The 18,774-nt window shown below is 41.8% G+C and overlaps 3 protein-coding genes and 1 non-coding gene across 7 annotated transcripts; 3 read left to right on the top strand and 1 right to left on the bottom strand.

The window, feature by feature from the left end:
* Positions 1 to 1,695: 1,695 nt before the first annotated feature.
* On the top strand, positions 1,696 to 8,309 carry LOC126999460 (eukaryotic translation initiation factor 3 subunit D-like). 2 transcript variants are annotated; one of them, XM_050862071.1, is made up of 11 exons: positions 1,696 to 1,892; positions 2,950 to 2,995; positions 3,109 to 3,316; positions 3,657 to 3,851; positions 4,350 to 4,482; positions 4,871 to 5,021; positions 5,713 to 5,843; positions 5,968 to 6,156; positions 6,337 to 6,503; positions 7,278 to 7,470; positions 7,828 to 8,309. In XM_050862071.1, exons 1-11 carry the CDS (start codon positions 1,767 to 1,769, stop codon positions 7,933 to 7,935), a joined length of 1,647 nt encoding a protein of 548 aa, XP_050718028.1. In that variant the 5' UTR covers positions 1,696 to 1,766; the 3' UTR covers positions 7,936 to 8,309. The 2 variants fall into 2 exon arrangements, with proteins under 2 accessions (XP_050718028.1, XP_050718027.1); XM_050862070.1 differs by having other exon boundaries at positions 3,648 to 3,851.
* Positions 5,334 to 5,464, top strand: LOC126999630 (small nucleolar RNA SNORA49). The gene has a single exon (XR_007753487.1). It is a non-coding gene; the product is annotated as a small nucleolar RNA SNORA49 (small nucleolar RNA).
* Positions 8,310 to 8,330: 21 nt separating the features above from the next.
* On the bottom strand, positions 8,331 to 12,452 carry LOC126999461 (WD repeat-containing protein 73-like). The gene is made up of 5 exons (XM_050862073.1): positions 12,307 to 12,452; positions 10,330 to 10,421; positions 10,072 to 10,202; positions 9,456 to 9,540; positions 8,331 to 9,043 (listed from the first exon to the last, which is right to left on the bottom strand). The coding sequence occupies exons 1-5, from the start codon at positions 12,369 to 12,371 to the stop codon at positions 8,343 to 8,345; spliced, it is 1,074 nt and encodes a 357-aa protein (XP_050718030.1). The 5' UTR covers positions 12,372 to 12,452; the 3' UTR covers positions 8,331 to 8,342.
* A 776-nt stretch (positions 12,453 to 13,228) lies between these two features.
* Positions 13,229 to 18,352, top strand: LOC126999459 (charged multivesicular body protein 2a-like). Of its 3 annotated transcripts, none has more exons than XM_050862068.1 (5): positions 13,229 to 13,387; positions 15,769 to 15,949; positions 16,331 to 16,506; positions 17,249 to 17,383; positions 17,939 to 18,352. In XM_050862068.1, exons 2-5 carry the CDS (start codon positions 15,776 to 15,778, stop codon positions 18,123 to 18,125), a joined length of 672 nt encoding a protein of 223 aa, XP_050718025.1. In that variant the 5' UTR covers positions 13,229 to 13,387; positions 15,769 to 15,775; the 3' UTR covers positions 18,126 to 18,352. The 3 variants fall into 3 exon arrangements, with proteins under 3 accessions (XP_050718025.1, XP_050718026.1, XP_050718024.1); XM_050862069.1 differs by lacking the exon at positions 13,229 to 13,387 and adding an exon at positions 13,489 to 13,551; XM_050862067.1 differs by lacking the exon at positions 13,229 to 13,387 and adding an exon at positions 14,666 to 14,682.
* The last annotated feature ends 422 nt before the right edge of the window (positions 18,353 to 18,774 follow it).

Raw genomic sequence — 18,774 nt, 5'->3', positions numbered from 1 at the left:
ACAAAATCTTATCGTGGTTTGCTGATAACGCAGGGACGGGCGAACCACAAAACAGCGCTGAGTAGTGAGAGGCTGAGAGGGCAGGGCTGAATATTTATAGAGGAACATGCTCGCTCAGGCCTATTAGTTAAGAGAGGAAGCTGATTGATTGATTGATTGATTGATAGTTTATTGTTGCAGGTAAACGACAAGGGAGAAGGGTGAGATCGATATAACTTGAGACTTCGATGATTAAACGAAGTGTTGGGACTAAATATTCATAAAGGAACACGTTAATAAGATAGGGATGTGAGATTGACATGACTCGTGACGTAAATGAATGAATAGATAAATGTATAGATAAATAGATATGCGACTTTTATTACTGACGTTGGCTGGTTAAACATTTATACAAGAACACGTACACTCAGGTTGTTTAGTATAAGTCAGAAAGGAAGTTGAGATTGACATGACCTCTAACTTAAATGTCTGCATAAATGACCGACTTTCTATATTGACTTTAAAAGCGGGCCATAACATACATAGCCTAATATACAAAAACATTCACAGTGAAGTCGTTTAGCATAAGAAAGGAAGAAGAAATAGACTAATAATATAGGAAGTTAAGATTGACATGACTTCAGATTTCAATGCCTTTACTGACGTGCGATATAACTAATTAATTGAAGCTTGTCCCATTGATAAAGGATTATTATATTCGTCTTTTTGTGGTTGCTTGTCCATAGTTGAATAGTTACTTGTTACTGAAGCATACAGAATATCATACAGCATAACCCCGCTCACAATTTTGCTCTATTTATGCTGGATTGTAACTTTTTTTATAGATATTTCAAGACTGTCAAGCTTTCCTCTCACGAATGACAAGCTTTCAAAATGGTGTTAAAGCATTGAGAATAAGGCAGTATCGCGTGTTGTATTACTTTATTGAATGCAGTTACACTTTTATGAGTGAAAAGTAGCCTAATTTAACAAGTATTTATGCGTAGAAAGTTGTACTGCGCATCACATAAGGCTGCTGTTTAATCATTGAGAGTCTTTGTTCCTGATTAATTCTTTGGTGAGTTTTAGATTATTTTTATTAATATATTCGTTTATTTTACATCTTTATATCAATTAATGGATGCACTTCTGATTTTTAACTGCTTGGCTCATCTCCCACATTGGCAGATAGTCAAATGAGATTCTCTTCTAACTAACATGGGACAATTTTTTAACAAAATATATGAATAAAACATATATGTAAAAGAAAACTATCATTTTCCGATGAATGAGAAACAGTATAAACAAAAAGCTGGGCAACGTGACATCCACACTGGGAAGGGAGGAGCCGGACTACCAGATTGTCGTACTCAGCATATTCTATTTTCCGGTTTCAGAGCCATAAATACTGCAAAAAAGCATACAAGTTATCAACAGCTACAACAAAAGCCTTCATTTTATAGCATTAATCGTGAAGGGACGACAGTTTGGGCCCTGAAATCAATGCAAATGTTCTGAGTACGGTAATTTGAGGTGCAGTCCAACGTTGCCAAATTGTCGTACTCTGCCTCCTATGTTTGCCAATTTCCGACCTAAAAACTGCTTTCATCACCCAACTGACTGCCTTCACATATGGTTATCGTTTAAATGGTTAATTATTGGTGCTTATTGGCAACAGTTATGGGCCAGAAACCGGTAAATACGCGGCTCTGAGTACGGTAATTTGAGGAGCAGTCCTTCCCCGGCGTGGTGCTGAGAGTGCTGAGCGCCGCCGTCCCTCCCTCAGCATGTCGGCGAAATTCCTGGCGCCGCAGATCCAGGATAACCCTACAGGATGGGGCCCCTGCGACGTGCCCGAGCAGTTCAAGGACATGCCCTACCAGCCGTTCTCTAAGGGCGACAGGCTGGGCAAGGTGAGGCTGTCCCCTGTGGCGCCCCGAGGGATGGCCAGTGTTTGCTTGGACGTATTTCCTCCTCTGTCTGTCCTGTTATCTGTGTTTTGGGGTGTGGAGTGGGTGTGTTTTTTAAGGAAGGTGGCCTGGGTGTGGGTGTGGGTGGGGGCGGGCGTGGGGCCATATGGAACAATGCACACGGCCCCGGCCATATTGTTCTCTTAATTAACCTTTGGGGGCATGTTACCTGTATATCTAATTAATCCGTGCCGTATTTTAAGTAATTTTTCCCCACCATTTGCATCTAATAAAGTTTTGCTGGTTGCCTACACACTCCTGAAAGCCACACTCCTGTTTCTGGTGTGTGACTTGAGTTGCTCGAATCCTTATAATTGTTCTTATAAGTAATGTTGTCTTGATTATCGTTTGGAGCATGATACCTGTATATCTAATTAACCTGCAGCACGGGGCAGGTACACTAGAGGGGCAGGTGGTGCAGGTTTAGCCAGATGAGAAGAACAAGGAGGTATTTCATGGGTCAGGGTGAAAGTAACGTGGTTTTGGGTGTTATTCCAGAGTTACTTAAGTTTATTGATTTCAACTGCATTGGAGGTTAAGTCAGGTCTTGTATGTTTTCCATTCATCAATCTTCAGTTTAATATGTCCATAATTAATTTCAGATATGAGGCTTATACTTTTAACATTTTCTCACCTTTTAATAATTTTATGGTATAATTTTAGCTTGACAGTTGTAGTTGTCATAGATTTAGGTGTCATCACCACGGCCAGTCTGGGGACCCACCGCCTCCACACCTCTGCTCCATCTTCAAGTATTGCAGCTGGTCAATGATGGAGTCTAGTTTTGAATGAGCTGGTGTTTGACACTTTCTGATAGATTTTCACAGATTATATCAACCATGCACAGTTCAGTCTTGATGTTGGTCTTGCCACTAATAGATCATGGTGGCAGGTTACTATCCTTTAGACTTTGGGTCCTCTTCACATTTGTTCTTAGTAAACACACCTTACATTTTTCCCACCATTTTCTTGTTCTGACGAGGTATCTTTACTTTCCCAGGTGTCGGACTGGACCGGAGCAACATACCAGGACCGTCGCTATGCCAGTAAGTACACCAAGTCCACAGTCTAGGAAATTGAGATCTGTAAAATAAGAATGTACAGTATATAATTATCTACATATTGTACTGGAGCTAATCCCTTCATGTCTTTCCCCCAGTCAAGTATCAGTCCACCTTTGGCAGTATGCAGCAGTATGCCTACTACCACGAGGAGGATGAGTCAACCTTCCAGCACGTGTACAAGACCAATGTTCCCAAGCCTCTGTACCAGCGCGGCCGCTACATGCGCAACCAACGCAACATGAAGAACCAGCGCAACCAGAAGGGGCAGCAGATGCAGGTCCTGGGGAAGGGCAACAAGCGCGAGTGAGTCCCTGCGGAAGTTTGTTTTTATATTAATCAGAGAGACTCATCAGTTGAATTCATAGGTTTCTTGCATCCCTTGAAGAGCTAACCTGTATTTTCTGAGGTCATTTTTTTTTTTTAACAGTAAAAGAAGTAGCTCAAGGGCAAGAACAACAACAAAAAAGCCCGTTAAGCACTAATTAGTAGTTATATATTTCCTTTTTTTCTATTAGTGGCACATGAAAACTGATTTATTAAAGAAGAATATCCCATTAGCCATAAGTCTTGGCATGGACACCCCCACACATGCTGATCCACACTGTTGCTAAGGCCATGACTCTACAGTAACTAGGGGGCGCAGTTTTGGGTTCCAGAACAATAAGAACTGGCAGAAGCAGCAGTACCAGCGTAACCGTTGGAACCGCGGCGGCCACCCCCCCATCAAGAACCGGGATGCCTCGGTGACGGTGCGGCCAGAGTGGAAGGTGATCGAGGAGATGGACTTCCCGCGCCTCTCCAAGCTGTCGCTGCCCAATATTGAGGACCCCAAGGACCTGTGAGTGTGTGGGGGGTAAAGGGGCTGTGTGTGAGAAGTAGGTCCACCAATACTATGATTTACAAGCTCCGATCCACTCCTATCCTCCTCCATATCGTAAATCAATTGACTCACTATGTTGTCACTTTCTATTCTTTTTCTATTTTTTACTTCTGACAATTTTGGCTAACGAACTTCAGTAACTATCAATGACTTTAAGGCTCGAAACTTCTTGCCTGTGAAGGAATGGAAAGAAAAACTGAAAAATGTCTACTTTTTCATGTATTTTCTCCTTTCTCCTACAACTTCACACACTTTCCAAGCTTACCATCTATATGATCCTTTTAAGAAATTATTCACTCTCCACCTCATTCTTTCAAACCCTTAATTAATTCTATCCTGCATTAACTGAAAAGGGACAAATCATCATAAGCTTAATTTTCCTCTGAACTTAAAACTTTCACTTATGTGCAGACACTGGCATTTATTTACGATCTGACAAGCTTACCCAATCTTCAGGTATCTCTGTGGCTCACTGGAGTATTATGACAAGGCCTACGACCGCGTCACCGTCAAGAACGAGAAGAAGCTGACCCGCATCAACCGCATCTTCCACAAGGTCACCACCACCGATGACCCCGTGATCAGGCAGGTCAGGCTCGTGTCTTGATGTTTATGGGATGGAATAAGATCAGGTTTTGCTCATTTTCTTATTAGTTACAGTAGTAGAGGTTGTCTTATTGTGGCAATATCTCGCATGAACTCAGTCAGGGTATTTTTTTCCTTCTATTTTCTTTTGCCCAATTGCTTTCTCTGGTTTAAAAAATTATAGTATGTTTTTTTCAATAGTTTTTCATTGTCAGTCCTGGAATACCCACAAGTTAACATGTTTTTGATAATTAATACATTGAAGATTCAGTGTTTTACCTTTGGGTAGTTGAAGGATTAGAGAGAAAAATCTGTACAACACTTGGTCAGTAATGTTTATTTTGTATAGGTGTAAAGGTGGCATTTATACAGTTTGTTGTTTTGTTGTGCAGCTCACCAAGACGGAGGACAGCAATGTATACGCCACCGACGCCATCCTGTCCACCATCATGTGCTGCTCACGCTCCAGCAACTCCTGGGACGTGGTGGTGCAGAAGATCGCCGGCAAGCTCTTCTTTGACAAGCGGGACGACTCCGAGTTTGGTGAGTATCGCCACGTTGGGTGCACTTTGTATGCTTGTCGTGGAAAACTATTCTGTGGCAGTGATGCATTGGTCATGTTCCAACTACTACTTTCTATTTTTTTCTTTGGCCAAAGTTAGGGATGTTCCAGACTCATGCAGTTTACCCACGTGTAGGGGAAGGGGGAAGGGGTATAGATAATTAGAGAGAGGGAAAGGGTTGCCAGGTGAAGGATTTAATCTGCTTAGAGGAAGTGCCAGAACAAGGAAAATTTGAGTTTCTTCCATGGTTTATTCATGTAGGTCCTCCCTTACAGAAGCAATTGTTATTGTACTGCCTCTTCCTTACCACAGGTCTGTCAGTGTGTTGATAGTCCTGTCATTGCCAAGAGGCAGATTAAATACTAAGTGGACTTTTTTCTCAGTTTACGTTATGTAACTGAGGTGGTGCATTTAGCAGACATTAGTTAGAAGCTTAAATTAGAGTTACTTAAATGATCTACAATTGCGTGGTATGGCCCAATTGTATTAATCATGACTAAATGCTTATCATATGTTCATAGGGCTTTTCTCAACCCTTCACTCTGCTTGTGCTTGTAGAAACTGGTCTTTACGTAGCATATAGGTAAGGAATTCTTGGCCTACATGGATATACATACATGTGTGACAAAGCTGAGGTCAGGCAGCCTCTATCCCAAGTGTATCTCCTCCAGACCTGTTGACCGTGAGTGAGACCTCCAGCGAGCCGCCCCAGGAGGAAGGCAATTCCCTCAACTCCCCCAGGAACCTGTCTCTGGAGGCCACCTTCATCAACCACAACTTCTCCCAGCAAGTCCTGCGTAATGTAAGTCACTCGGCATACTTTTCAGGCACCTATAGCATCCTCATTCACTGTATTTTGATATTTTCTTCTGACAGGGCATGGCATAACAACAGTGTAGGTAATGAGGCATCACATGTCCCCACAGGATGGTAACCGCTACAAGTTTGAGCACGACAACCCCTTCCTGGACGAGGATGAAGAGGATGAGGTGGCGCCAGTGGGCTACAGGTACCGCAAGTGGTGCCTCGGCAATGACATCAACCTGGTGGCTCGCACGGAACATGACTCTGTACAGGCAGCTCCCAACAATGAAATACAGTTCATCAATATTAAGGTATGGTGGTGGGGAGTCTACTTTGTTTTGTATTAGTTGGAGAAGAAAGAATGAGCAAATATTTGGAGGATAGTTTATTCCTCGTGTTTCTAATAGCACTCACCAGTTTTCCTTGCCTAGCTTGTTTAAATATTCAATAGAAGCATTTTCAGTGTTAAATGCATCACTTCTCTTTTTCAGGCCCTCAACGAGTGGGACTCCAAACACTCCGGCGGTGTTGACTGGCGGCAGAAGTTGGACACTCAGCGCGGCGCCGTGCTGGCCAACGAGCTGAAGAACAACGCGTGCAAGCTGGCCAAGTGGACCGTGCAGGCCATACTAGCAGGCTCAGACCAGATCAAGTTCGGGTGAGTTGAAAAGGGCATGAACAGCAGATGGGTGTAATAGAAGGTACTTTTTGATAGTGAATGCCTCATACATATATACATCTAATATGAAATGCTTATTTATGGACAGAAGCCATTAATTATTTCTCTCCATAATAAGCCCAGCATCAAAACAAAAAATCAAATAACTCCTTTTCCTTTACTCGTAGCATCCCATTCTGACCACCTACGCATGCCCTTTCTCTCCACACAGCATCAGCCTCTCCTTTCTCTCCACACAGCATCAGTCTCTCTCCTTTCTCTCCACACAGCATCAGTCTCTCCTTTCTCTCCACACAGCATCAGTCTCTCTCCTTTCTCTCCACACAGCATCAGTCTCTCTCCTTTCTCTCCACACAGCATCAGTCTCTCTCCTTTCTCTCCACACAGCATCAGTCTCTCTCCTTTCTCTCCACACAGCATCAGTCTCTCCTTTCTCTCCACACAGCATCAGTCTCTCTCCTTTCTCTCCACACAGCATCAGCCTCTCCTTTCTCTCCACACAGCATCAGCCTCTCCTTTCTTTCCACACAGCATCAGTCTCTCTCCTTTCTCTCCACACAGCATTAGTCTCTCTCCTTTCCTCCCCACAGCATCACTCTCTCTCTCCTCCCCACAGCATTAACCTCCCCCTATCCCTATAGAACATCAGCGTCTCTCTCCCTCTCCACACAGCATCAAACCCACCTTCCCCTACACAGCCTCAGTCTCTCCCCTTCCTCCTCACAGCATCAGCCTCTCCTTCCTTCTCCTCAGGTATGTGTCTCGTGTCAATGTGCGGGACTCCACCAAGCACATGATTCTGGGCACGCAGCAGTTCCGGCCCATGGAGTTCGCCAACCAGATCAACCTGAGCATGGACAACGCCTGGGGTATCCTGCGCTGCATCATTGACATCTGCATGAAGCTGCCTGATGGGAAGTACCTCATCATGAAGGATCCCAACAAGGTGAACCCCCATACTTTCACGTTGTTTACACACACCTGTGCTCTAGACAACCTGAGTACTTTTTTTGCTACACTTATATAACTGATAAGGTGCCTAAAATATTCTTTCCACATTTAACATTACTTGCCTTCATAACTCAAGCTATCAGTCACCTTTATCCTTTTAGTGTATTGCATAGCTTCTTATGATTTCTTAACTTGCCTTCACAACTCAAACTATCAGTCATCTTCATCCTTTTAGTGCCTATCACATTGTTTCCTTTTTGTTAAATATTTACAGTGCACTTCTCAGAGGCTAACATTTGCCTATACTCTTCCACTCTGTGCCTGTTCTTAATAAACATCTTCCATTCTTTAGGCAATGATCCGGTTGTACGACATTCCTGACAACACCTTCGAATCTGATGAGGAGGACGGGGGTGAGAAGCAGACCGAGCCGGAGAATAAGCACGAACTGGTTGACTGAAATAAGGCAAAGCTCAGTGAAGCCCAAGACCAGCCAGCAAAGCCCACACCAGACATTCAAGACAAGGAACGGACATGAAAGAGCCTTAACCTGTAATGAGCACCAGTATAACCAAAGGCGGCATAACATAACTGTGCCTTTTAAATAGCTGCTCAGTAAGGCTATTTCTAAAGTAAAAAGAACAGTATATTAGTTATTGTGTCATCACCACCTGGGCTTACTTGTCACATTCCTCAAGTAAATCCATCTGAGGTCTGGGCTTCCGCTGAGACCACTTTGCTGAAGCCATGTAACTCATTTTTTAAGTGAAGTATTTGTTGAAGAATATTGTTTTGTAAGGTATCTGGTATCTAATAAACATTCGGTTAAAACAATATCAATTTTATGCCTCCTGACCCCCCCCTGTATCACATATTCGGTGGCAGTTTAAACCTCCAAGCATTTAATTTTCCTGTATCATCTGCAGAAAAGAGAAGCTTTTTCTGTGCTGGGTGCCACATGTGAGTCACGATGCCTTGCACATCCTGCCCTCTGTGTCCATCATGACAGAAAACCTTGCCATCACTTTCTCCACATAGATAATCATGGATCTCAACAGTTTTGTCAAATCCAGCCACAGAGAGAAGTGGATCAGAAGGACTTAGATGTACTGTGACCTTCTGAGATGACGTGTGTGCACTTCCTACATTGTGTGAATAAATCTCCTTGTGTGTATGTCTAAGATCATGCACACTCACACTTCCACATGAGCTGGCTAGGGCTACAATATCATCTTGGTTGGCATCCATCGTCCACAAGCCACTGGTGTCTTTCTGCACTTGTACTTCTTGCACAAATGAGTCTGTCCGTTGGTCAAGTATAAGCACAGATCCTTTACATCTGGAACAAATGAAGACTTTATGACCAACACACTTGATTTCACTTATTTTGTCACTTCCCTGAAAAGTAACGGGAAACTCAATTGGCTTGTGTGTATTTTCGGAGCTTATGTCCAGCTGGGTAAGATTAGAGAGTGTGTCCCCAGCATACACACGTCCAGCTTCAGACACAGCCAGCGCCACCTCCCCCTCAGCGCCACGTATCAGGGTGCTGGTGAGGCTGATCACATCTGGAAGAACACAGTGACTCGGTTCATATAACTATCATTCAACACATGTGATTTAGCAGAATATTACTAAAATTTCCTTTAACCCAGTACCAGCGACGGGCCAAATTTGTGGCTTTACGGTTAACCAGCGACGGGCCAAGTTTTTGCCATGATATAACCCCCCCAAAATAGATGATGCATAAACTGATCACAAATGCGTTGATATATATTGTGAAATGGTTTGCGTGAGTGATGATTTTTTTCTCATTTTTCTTGCTTAGAGGGCCCTTTAAGAAACCTGATCCCTGCAGCTACTGGGTTAAAGATGTGTTTGGACTAAAGATGATCTCATATTTACCACCCAAACGGAGTCAATCATTATATTCACAAACAGGAAAATAGCAGGCAAAACTTTACTAAAATCTGCCACTACCTGAAGGATTATTAGATTGAGGGATTGAGTAGAGGTGGATGCCTCCCTCCTCAGCCACAACCACACTGCTCCCAACTCTTACAACCTGCAATGAACCACACATTATTTCCCCATAACACCTGGGTCATATTTCATGTTATATGAGTAGAAGGGTGGGACGATGCTCAGGAAAGGGGAAACTAGAGGGGAACAATAAAACTTTTAGACCAAGTCATGAAGGTTAAAGATAAAGTATTGGAAGGTTTCATTTGGGACTGAGTGAGTGCAGATGAGATACAGAACAGCTTTAGGCCAATGAGAGGTTCATACCACTGATCCTATATAAATACCCAAGAAGATGTGGAAGGAGGTAGTCCATATGAATAAACACGAACTGGTTGACTGAAATAAGGCAAAGTTCAGTGAAGCCCAAGACCAGCCAGCAAAGCCCACACCAGACATTCAAGACAAAGAACGGACATGAGAGAGCCTTAACAGAAAGCACGACCAAATATGATGCACGTAAGCCTTCCAGAATGAAACCAGTAAGATATTATGCCTATTATTTACCTCATGCTGACTCATATTCTGTCACAAGTTCTCAGGTAAGGTGCTGAGTGACACATCAGATACATACCTTCTTGACTGAGCCACTAGTGTAGCCTGCAGCCACCAAGTTGAAGTCCCTGTTCTTGACAAGGCCAGCGCTCCTTCCAGCCAATAACAGCTTGTCTGGTACACTCAGGAGCCACAGCTCATGTAACGAACCTGCATAATTAGTTTAATATTCATATAAATAAATGAGCAAATGAATATAGAGATACAGTACAACCCACTTTTTGATGATCACTATATAACATTTTGTTGAACTGAACTATAATAAAAAAATCCTTACTCCTTGAGACACCCAGAAGAACCTTGGAGTTGTCATAAAAGGTTGCACAGCCAATGTCCCCCTGAACATCATACATCAACAAGTCGTCATATCTGAAACAATGTGAATAACAGAATTTAACGAAGGAGGACAAAAGCAGACTAGATAATTTAAGGTTAAGAATCATTCTATGGACCAGCTGATATCACGTTTCCTACTCAACCCAGGCTAATTTTAATCAAGGAATCTGCAATGGTAAATATTGGCTGGAACTGCTAGCTAGATATTCTATTCCTCTCCACCGCCACCACCACCACCTCTGGATCATTTAACCCGGTAGCAGCGACGGGCCAACTTTGTGGCTTTACCGTGTACCAGCGACAGGTCAAATTTTTGCCATGATATAAATCCCAAAAAATAGATGATGCATAAACTGATCACAAATGCATTGGTATATATTATGAAATGGTTTGCTTGAGTGATGATTGTTTCTCATTTTTCTCGCTTAGAGGGGCCTTTAAGAAACCTGATCCCCGCAGCTACCAGGTTAATATTCTTGGGAGCTGATCAACACCTGTATCAGTTAAGTGTTCTTGAGTTGACTCACTCCATATTCCTTTACAAAGAACACAATGTCCCAGTCTACTGATATATTGGGCTTAGAGCACACTTTCCAGCCAGGTTTTCTGTTTGTATTACTGGTGCTATGTGGGAGTCCATCCAGGTAAGAAACCCCAAAACACTTATCAAACACGAAAACTTATCCCAAAATTAATAGCCTACCACATTGAAATGAGCCGCTCTGATCTGCTGAATAGTATATGACATTTCTATTGTTTTGTATTTCTAGATTAGAGCATTTAAGAAAAGGATCTGCCTGGTCATAGTGGAGCCCCATCTCAACTCGGGGCCATATTTTTAAATGTATCGGGCTCCCATCCAGCCTGCCTTATTGGATTATGTTCTGTTGTTTGATGAGCTTGGATAGGCTGGTGCATTGGTTGGTGAGACCTTTCGGTTCTTTGCTGGTACCAAATGCCGGCCTCCAGGAGCACCACCACCCAAGGCACGGCAGGCTGTGGTACATCAAGGACTTAAGGTGTGTCCTCAAGAGTGAAAACCATCGTGCACAACAACTTCACCCACACCGGAGCACGCCTGTTCAATGCAGTGCCTCCCAGCATAAGGAACCTGACTGCGGTAACACTCAACACCTTCAAGTACCATCTGGACAAGTGGCTGTCAACAGTACCTGACCAGCCACCAATGCCAGGTTATCCCAGTGGCAACAGAAATGGTCTCCAAGGCACAAGAGGAAAGGAGTCAGTGAGAAGCAGCGGAGGTCCACCTCAGCTGTGTCCGTAGTCGACGAGATTCAACAAAGTAAACAAAGTAAACCGACCACTAGCCGACAGAATGCTAGGAAGTGTTACATGGTGTGATTTCCTTTGACAGGCCGCCACGTGAGGAACAGCTGAGAGGATCAAGTAACAGTGGCCATAATTTTATCCTCCTCCCGTTACCATTATTTATCCTCCTCCCGTGACATTTTCTATCCTCCTCCCGTGACATTTTTTATCCTCCTCCCGTGACATTTTTTATCCTCCTCCCGTGATGATTATTAGGATTTACAGAGGCCTGGCAGTGGAGTTAATTAAAGATAAAGGGTTAATCTATCTTTGGTAACCTTTCCGTCCTTTGCAAATAAGAGGAAAGGGAGAAAATGTGATAAATATGAGGGAGAAGGAAAACAAATATGAGGAAAGGGAGAAAATGTGATAACTATGAGGGAGAAGGAAAACAAATATGAGGAAAGGGAGAAAATGTGATAACTATGAGGGAGAAGGAAAACAAATATGAGGAAAGGGAGAAAATGTGATAAATGAGGGAGAAGGAAAACAGATAACAGGAAAGGGAGAAAATGTGATAAATATGAGGGAGAAGGAAAACAAGGGAAATCATGGCGGTAATTTGGTTGGCAGCCCTTCCCTATCTCACCTCCTGATGGACTCGTAGAACCACTCATCGTCTGACTCCTCGCCCTGTAATGTGTTGTCCTCCATGGCCGCGAGATAAGGACACAAAATAAATAACAAGACTTTCGTTGACAGCTTTCATGGACGTCCCGCGGCCGGCCTGGCGCATTATACCACTCCTTTATTTATATAGGAAAATTATAATACAGCTGTAAAATACTGTAGCTATATTTTATCTCAGATCATCATAGTAATTGAGTTAAATCAGGCCTTATCTATTGTTGAAATGATGTCCAGTTTCAGATGTGGCGCATTCTACCACTCCTTTGTAAATAAATATAGCTACAGGCAAATAAATCAAATAACACAGGTGTAAAATACTGTAAAGTCATATTTAAATTCTTTTCATTATGTTATTCAAGTTAGATTAGGCACTATCCGCTGTCAATATGGATGCAGAAGTAAAAAAATAATTCACCAAACTACTTATACATATCTCAAAATTACTTACACTAAACCATCAAAATAATGTATATAATTATCAAAGAAATATATAAATTCAGTTGTTTTCCTTCTTCATGCGTTCTTTTCAGATTTGCATTACTGTCAAGGTCCTTTTTTATACGTATCTCAAAATTCCTTGCACAAAACCACCCAAAAAATGTCTATAAGGTCAAACTAACGAATAATTGTACCTGTTCTCCTTTTTTGCCTTATATTTGGACATTTTTACTATTATTACTGCGCGTCAAGGTCATTTTTTACACGTATCTCCAAATTCCTTGCACAAAACCACCCAAAAAATGTCTATAAGGTCAAAATAACGAATAATTGCACCTGTTTTCCTTTTTTGCCTTATATTTGGACATTTTTACTACTATTGCTGCGCGTCAAGGTCAATTTTTATACGTATCTCAAAATTCAATGCACAAAACCACCCAAAAAATGTCTATAAGGTCAAACTAACGAATAATTGCATCTGTTTTCCTTTTTTGCCTTGTGTTTGGGTTTTACAAGGAGCGTGACAGTGACTCAGAGGGTACAGGAAGGGGGTGACCGTGTGGCATTTTCTCCTTTATTTACCACGTCCCTCGTTAACACAGGTAATTATCTCGCTTTTCACAGGTAAATTAACACCTTGAAGACTTACATTAACAGGTAGATCAGGTAATAATGGCCTGGAGGTGAGAATAGGCAAGAGAGATGTTACTAGGAGTGTTTCTGAATTATTTGAACTTATTATTTTCCTCGTCCCTCGTTAACACAGGTAATTGCTTCGCTTTTCACAGGTAAATTAACACCTTGAAGACTTATATCAACAGGTAGAACAGTTAATAGTGACGTAGAAGTGAGGAGAGACAAGGGAAAGGTGTTACTACGGGGATTACTAAAATATTTTGCTTATTTACGTCCCTCGATAACACTGGTAATTATTTGATTGTACAGGTAAATTAACACCTTGAAGACTAGTATCAACAGGTAGAACAGGTAATAATGGCCTGGAGGTGAGACCGTGAGAATAGGCAAGAGAGATGTTACTACGAGTGTTTCTGAATTATTTGAACTTATTATGGACAATTTACGGTTTAACCCAACCAATGATTTTCTCACATGGTTCATCTTTTTCTGGTGATAAATGTAGTGAATTGCACGATTTTGTACCTCATTTCCGTCGCAAAGGTCTAAACCGTAAATTGACCTTAGGAAGTGTTAGCAAGAGAGCGAAGGATATCAACATTGTAAGGCTAAAGAAAAAAGTTAAATAATTTTCCGTTAAAGGTAACACATGAATTTTTCAATGGAAACTTTTTTTGGACATTTTGTTGTTTGTTTGTTTGAGTTTGTAACATTTTGCACACCAGACGTCACATGATACTTTTTGCAAATGGATATAATAGTAAAGGTTGAAGTATTTTTTAATTCTGTGGGTTACCTTTAACAATAAAATACAAAATAATCCCAGTGTATTTTGACATGACCTATACCACCAACCAAGGAAGTCTGTTTAACCTGGTAGCTGCGGGGATCATGTCTTTAAAGGCCCCTCTAAGCGAGAAAAATGAGAAAAAAAATCACTCACGCAAACCATTTCATGATATATATCAACGCATTTGTGATCAGTTTATGCATCATCTATATGGGGGGGTTTATATCATGGCAAAAATTTGGCCCATCACTGGTACACGGTAAAGCCACAAATTTGGCGCGTCGCTGCTACCGGGTTAATTATAGGAATCTCACTATGTTTCTGAGGAATATCTGGAAGGCCAACCATAAGGCATGACATTTCTTTTCCCATATTTCCAGTTAATAGATAGCTGATGATGCATTGAGTGTGTGATACTAGTAAGATACTGACCCATGTTTCTAACTCTGACTAGTCCACCAGGATGACCAGGTAATGCAACAGTGGCGGCAGACAAACCTTTAGTCCTGGGCTGTAGTTTGTATCCTTCATATTGGGGCAGTTGTATTGGTGTCCTTAATGTGGTAACAATGGGAGAGATTGAAAGCTTTGAGGAAACATTTACAACTGCCCCAAAAGTAAAGTATGCAGAGCCATGGATTAATAATGTAAACCCTGTTTTTTCATCTATTTGCTGTGTAATCATAATATGGCTTTACATTAATGATACAAACTTCCTGTTGCCCCTAGCAGTAGTTTGAGGCCCTTTAGTCACTGTCCACCACAACACTGCAAGGTTCCCACTTCGTGTTATGCTGTTGTCATATTCATTGTAGCTGTTCATGAACACACATTTTGTAAATAGCTGGAGTCTTGCAATGCTTTATTATTTAATATGTATATGTACTGTGACGCCAGAAAACGATGTTACTTTTTGTATTAACATTGTTATTTTCCACTTATCTAAGTTGATCTTTGAATACCATAGTTTTTTGCCCATGATTTCCTCAAAGAAATTTTATAACTCAGGTGTTTTCCTGATATTCTATTTACTGGAAGTTATCATCAGAACTTTTTAAACTACTGTTCTGTAGATGAGTTATTAGTGATTATTTCTTTGTAATGCCAATCAATGTGTAAATGGTTTTATGACGTGTGAATCATTAGTATCAAACTGTTACTTGGTTTGTATCAAATTGCAACCTTATTATTAAGGAAAATCTTCCAAGCATTTAGCAAAATAAAAGTTTCTGGCCTACGACGTAGATATAATAATCAGCACCTCTTTGACCCTTTTGGAGACAAAGCATTTCCTGCTTATTTACTATTTCAGAAGTTACTTGCGGCAACCTAGGAAATTTTGTAGCGTATAACAAGCAGATATTTGCTAGGAATATGCAGCATTGCACTCCCAGTAAACAAGGAAAGATAATTTGAGTGTAGAGTATTCTTCAAATAAGTGCTACGGTAGTGAATCTTGTACTGTTGTTTAGAATAAAAATAACTCGCAAGGCCAACATTAGTCATGCTAGCAGGCACCTCCTGTCATGCCGCCCCCTCTCCCTTCCCATCCCACAGCTCCAACATGCCGCTGGAGTGGCTCTTTGGGCGCAAGATGACGCCGGAGGAGATGCTGCGGAAGAACCAGCGCGCCCTCAACAAGGCCATGCGTGACCTGGACCGGGAGCGCCAAAAGATGGAACAGCAGGAGAAGAAAATCATTGCGGACATCAAGAAAATGGCCAAGATGGGACAGATGGTAAGGATAAGGACTCTTTCAAACACTTGCAATGACTGAGGGATAATTACAACAATGGATGATTCATTTTCTACACTCAGTCATTGAAACGGTTGTAAAAGGATGATGATAGTGACACTTCCACTTGAAATTGACCTCTTTTATGGCCTTTTGTTCTCTTTCTTTTGTCGGAGCTGCGTCTTTTTTTTTTTTTTTTCTTTTTTTTCAGCAAAGGAGATGGCTCAAGGGCAACAAGTGTGCAGATAAAAAAAAATGCTACTCACTGCTCCAATGGGCCTTTCTGTTGTTATTTTTGTTACTTACCCTTAAGCTGCCTGCCTTCCTGTAAAAAACAAAACTGAGAGTACTAATAGCCGTGACAATGTTCCCATACCACCTCAGGATGCAGTGAAGGTGATGGCGAAGGACCTGGTGAGGACGCGGCGCTACACCAAGAAGTTCATCATGATGCGTGCGCAGATCCAGGCCGTGTCCCTCAAGATCACCACCCTCAAGAGCCAGAACGCCATGGCCCAGGCGATGAAGGGCGTCACGCGGGCCATGATGAATATGAATAAGTGAGTGGACGCTAAATTTCTGTAGCTTCTTTTCAGTAAACGATGCAGTTGAAGAGCAAAACAGCCAAGCATTGAGAGGGGGTCACACAGGCAATGATATATGTAAACATGTGAGTGGGCATTGAATTTCTGTAGCATTTTTTCAGTAATAGATTCAGTTGAAGGACAAAACAAGCAGCTAATGAAGGTGGACAAACAAGCAATGGTAGGTATAAATAAGTGAGTCAGTGCTGAGTTTTGCATGTGGTTCAGAAGAGCGGTTAGCACGAAAACATTGAGAGTAGAGAATACCAAATAAAGTAACATTGCCACAGAATTTAAGGGGTAGAAAATAGTCAGTAAGAGGAGGAGAGTTGATGAGGTGAAAAGAATTTGACTCAACTCCATCCAAAAGAGCTGTGTAGGATAGAACCTCATGTGTGGGATGCATACGCTATACAGGGATGGATAAGGCTCTATTATATAAGTACAGTAAACTTTCGATATAACGTTCTAATTGCGGGGGAACTTAGTCCTTTATAAGCGGCGGAAATTTAAAGATACGTATAATAATACTGACAAACCTAATAAACATTGGTATATGTAGTTAGCTTCTGAGGAGAGAAAACAATTAGTAAGGGCAATGTTGAACTATAAAGAATGTGTGTGCTTTTATGTTTGTGTATCCATGTGTGTATATCAACCAGTCTTCCTTTCCTCTCCAAGCATAAGGTCTATAATGTGTTTCCTCTCCCCACCACAGGCAGTTGAAGCTTCCCCAGATTCAGCAGATCATGCAGGAGTTTGAGAAGCAGTCTGAGATTATGGACATGAAGGAGGAGATGATGAATGACGTGATTGATGATGCCATGGGTGATGAGGATGACGAGGAGGAGAGGTGAGTTGAGTGCACTGTGTTCTCAGAGGGTTGTGGGAGGTAGGGAAAGAGGAATAAAGGAGAGAACAGAGGAAGCAAGGGAGAATACTATAAATGAACAAAATACTTATCATTAGAACTATCTACCCTTCATTGTCATGCATTGGTTTAAAATTTGTTGGGAAGGAGGATTAGAGGAAAGAAGGGAAGAAGCAAGGGAACGTGTTATAAATGAGCATATATTTATCATCAAACGCCTTGGCTTTTTCTTATAGTATTAGAACTATCTCCCATCATTGTCATGCATTGGTTTAAAATTTGTTGGGAAGGAGGATTAGAGGAAAGAAGGGAGGAAGCAGGGGAGCATGTTATAAATGAACAATATATTTATCATCAAATGCCTTGGCTTTTTCTTATCATGGCATTGGAACTATCTACCCATCATTGTCATGCATTGGTGTATAATTTGAATAGAAGCAGTAAAGGAAATTAGAAAAAGAAAGGCTAGTATGGCATGAAAATACCAACTCACTGACCCATCTTCTTACCATTCTTCCTTCTTTTTTCCTCCTGCAGCGATGCCATAGTCTCCCAGGTGCTGGATGAGCTCGGCCTACAGATGACAGAGGGCCTGAGTGACCTTCCCTCCACTGCCGGCACTCTGGGCACCGCCACCGCCGCCTCCTCCAAGACTCCCGTGGCAGTGACGGATGCTGCCGATGATGACATTCAGGCTCGTCTGGATAACCTGAGGAGAGAGTGAGATGTCTAGGGTGCTTGGAGCCTCAGCCCAGGGTACAGTTAGTTCGTGTACGTGTGCATTGTGGTTCACGTCCTGCCCAGCGACCCTCAGGTGGCCCAGCCCAAGCCTCACTTCTCTGCTCCCCTGGTCTTCAGTATGAATCTTGTCTGTGTATGAACGGCCAGATTGTAGAATTATTTTCCCTGCAGGTTGCATTCATTCCTGAGAACATCCCATGAGACTATACATGTATTTACTTTTCATCAGTTGACAATTGTTTTCATTAAAATGTCAATAGATTACACTTGGAATGAAAATCTATGATGCTTTCTTGTTTCCCAAAACTTGGACACATCTTGGCCAAATATTTCTGCTTGTGAGATGTGCAGTCATGAAGGTGACCTCGAAGGTATACCAGAAGTTGAGTACAGTAATGCTTTTGTAATTTTTAAAAGTGCTGTAGTAAGGTAGTGAAGTGTTACAAGTAAACACTTAAATGTCTCAGCCTGCTAAGTGCAAGAGTGTCCTTCATATACATACTGTTTAGATCATCGAAGGGAAATTGAATCATAATAATTACAAAACCTTAACATGATTACAATGCATGATTACTTTCATTGTCATTGCAAGTTATTGGTACACTATTTTTTTAGGTATGATACAGTGTGTG

This window comes from Eriocheir sinensis, chromosome 16 (assembly GCF_024679095.1).
Source record: "Eriocheir sinensis breed Jianghai 21 chromosome 16, ASM2467909v1, whole genome shotgun sequence".
In the NCBI taxonomy this organism is placed as follows: Eukaryota; Metazoa; Arthropoda; class Malacostraca; order Decapoda; family Varunidae; genus Eriocheir; species Eriocheir sinensis.
This window is presented reverse-complemented; position numbering and strand designations above follow the sequence as displayed.